The sequence below is a fragment of the Eimeria maxima genome, genomic scaffold (genome assembly GCF_000499605.1).
Source record: "Eimeria maxima Weybridge genomic scaffold, Emw_scaff674, whole genome shotgun sequence".
Taxonomy (NCBI): Eukaryota; Apicomplexa; class Conoidasida; order Eucoccidiorida; family Eimeriidae; genus Eimeria; species Eimeria maxima.
Window position 1 is genome coordinate 1 of NW_013566682.1, and position 2,500 is coordinate 2,500.

Below are 2,500 nucleotides of genomic sequence, written 5' to 3' on the forward strand. Positions count from 1 at the left end.
GGGGGGGGGGTGAGGGGGGGGGGCCCCCAAGAAGTACCTTCCCTTTGCTGCGTACCCTTTTATATAAAGGAAATAAGGAGCATAAAAAGGGAATAAACGTACCGAGGAGCATCAGGAAGAATGGTGGTGGTCTGCAGTTCGCGCTGCAGGTCGCGGAGGTTCACTCTTGTGCCCTTGCTTTTAGGCGCCATGGTAATTAGGGTTTAGGCTTTAGGGTTTAGGGTTTAGGGTTTAGGGTTTGGGGTTTCAATTGTACAGCAGCAGGCTGACAACGCTCAGCAATATCCAAAAAGCCCTTTACACGCTCGCTGCAGCTACAGCCGCGCCTCCCATGGTTGCTTGCTGCTGCTGCAGCAACCAGGACAGCCGCAGCCGCGGCTGCAGCAGCAGCAGCAGCTGCTGCTGCTGCTGCGGTGTGGCTGCTGCTGCGGTCCTGTTGTAGCGTTGTGTTGTCTGTGGCTTTCTTCTTGCATTTATTTATTAATTATAATATCCTTTGTTATTTTGTATAATAAATAAGAATATAAACATATTAATTTGTTCTCTTTTTCCCCCTTTTCTTTATAACAAGCACATGGTGGCGGTGGCACACCACGGGGGGCCCGAGGACGGCGGGCCAATGGCTGTTTCTTCCTTCTTTTTATTTAATTAATTAAATTTAATTCTCTTTTTTCATGTTTAATTCTATTATTGTTAAGTTTACATACAACTTTATCTATTAATGAGCAAGCAGCAACTCTCTTCCCTGCTGCTATGCCCTTCCTTACCCACCACCAGCCCGAGCTGTGTGGCATACACATAGATTGATGGAGCCCATTAGTTAGTCTCTCTCCTTCTTTCCTTCTTTCTTTTTCCTTCCCTCTTCCCCTTCCTCTCTTTCTTTCCATGTATATCGCTCTCTCCCTCCCTCCCTCTCCCTCTCTCCCGCCCCTCTCTCTGCTGCAGCCACATCTATACTGCCTTCGTCTTAAGGCAGGCAAATAAGACACAAGTAGTTAGTCTAAATCTAAGCAGATGCTAGTGATTACAGAGCTATTGCATGCAGAAAATAGATCTGTGCTCCTGCAGCGAAGGGGACTGATGTCCCCCATTAGCTGCAGCAAGTTGCCTTTTGCTACACACAACTGAGACCGTATCTCCCCCACCCCAAGAGCATTGAGTAGCTATGCACAAGATAGTTGTAGACTAGGTAGACAGTTATTAGCTTCTTTTTAGTGGTGCTCTTACCCTTAACACTGTGCCTCTTACGTAGATCATTGTGGTCATCGAGTCACCTCGAGTCACCTCGAGTGGCAGATGCAGCACTGTATCGGTGACAGATGCAAAGCTATGGATAAGGAGGGGTCTCTAATTTAGCTTAATACAGCTAAGAGTTGAGACAGAGTAACAATGATAAAGATCTTACACCTTATAGGGCAGCTGTTTTCTTCCTCCATAGCTTTTAGGCTTCTTGAGCCCTGCTGCACAAGCCCCTGTGCAGCAAGCTTCTCTGTCATGGGTAGTTTTGCCGTTGCTTGCATGCTGCCTGGCTGCTGGTACCTGAGGAAGTACTTAGCAACTATCCAGAGGGTTAGTACATATAGCAAATGGTTATGAGGTATGCAAACTTGTGGGGTGTATAACAAGATTTCTCGTTACATAGGGAAGTAAGGAAATAATGCAGCCAAGACAAAAAGCTTAGCATAAAAATTTCTTAGAATGCAACTTATCTTCTCTCTTTTTATCAACGAGTCCTGGTGATAGGGGTTCAAGCTCTCCACCTTGCCTCATAGGTGCGGAAAGGTGTAGTGTAACTTCTCTCCGCACTAGCCACAAACCCTTGGGCCACTGAGCGGGTAATGTTTGCGAGAAAGTCCCCTTAATTAGCAACAAAAGGGGTTTGGGGTCTCAGGGTCATCAGAGACCTTATGCATACCAGTGGCTGTTAACAATTAGGAGACATTAACACTCAAGAATGTCAACTGTATGGTACAAAACTGGTTTGGGGGAACAACACTGGGGACAAGAGGGGATGGTGCTGATGACCACAGCCCACACTGTCCCTTCTGTCCTCCCTGGCTTTGCCCTGAGCATAGCTCTCTTCAACAGTACTGACTTCTTCTCAATTTCTCTTAGCAAGATATGTGGATCGTCTCCCTCTGTCTCCTTTGTAGGCCATCATGACCGGGCTAACAACCCCCTGTCTCCCAGCCGCAGGCTGCCAGTTTGTAAATGCCTTGGTTTAAGCACAAGCGCAGCTAAGGACGATGTCTTCCCGTTTTTCTCCTTGGGATTGCCGCTAATCTATCTACGGGATACGTTCTATGGTGGCGTCATTGTGCCGTACTCTACTCTCCCTACTGAGTGATGGTGGTCCCCTCATGGTATCTTAACTGTTGGGTCAACAACTTACCCCGCAGTCAACACAAATAAAACAGACACACATGCGTCTCCTCTTGTATCCCAACTCACGCACTTAATGACCCTTAAGGTCTTAACCCTTAATGGGCCCAGTCCATGA

At 47.2% G+C, this 2,500-nt stretch overlaps 1 protein-coding gene across 1 annotated transcript; it reads right to left on the bottom strand.

Annotated features, from left to right (window-relative positions):
* Positions 1 to 102: 102 nt before the first annotated feature.
* EMWEY_00040640 (hypothetical protein) lies at positions 103 to 191 on the bottom strand (the record flags this gene model as incomplete). Its single annotated transcript, XM_013482585.1, has 1 exon — positions 103 to 191. A coding segment is annotated over one exon (89 nt), but the record flags the coding sequence as incomplete, so codon positions are not given.
* Between the last annotated feature and the right edge of the window lie 2,309 nt (positions 192 to 2,500).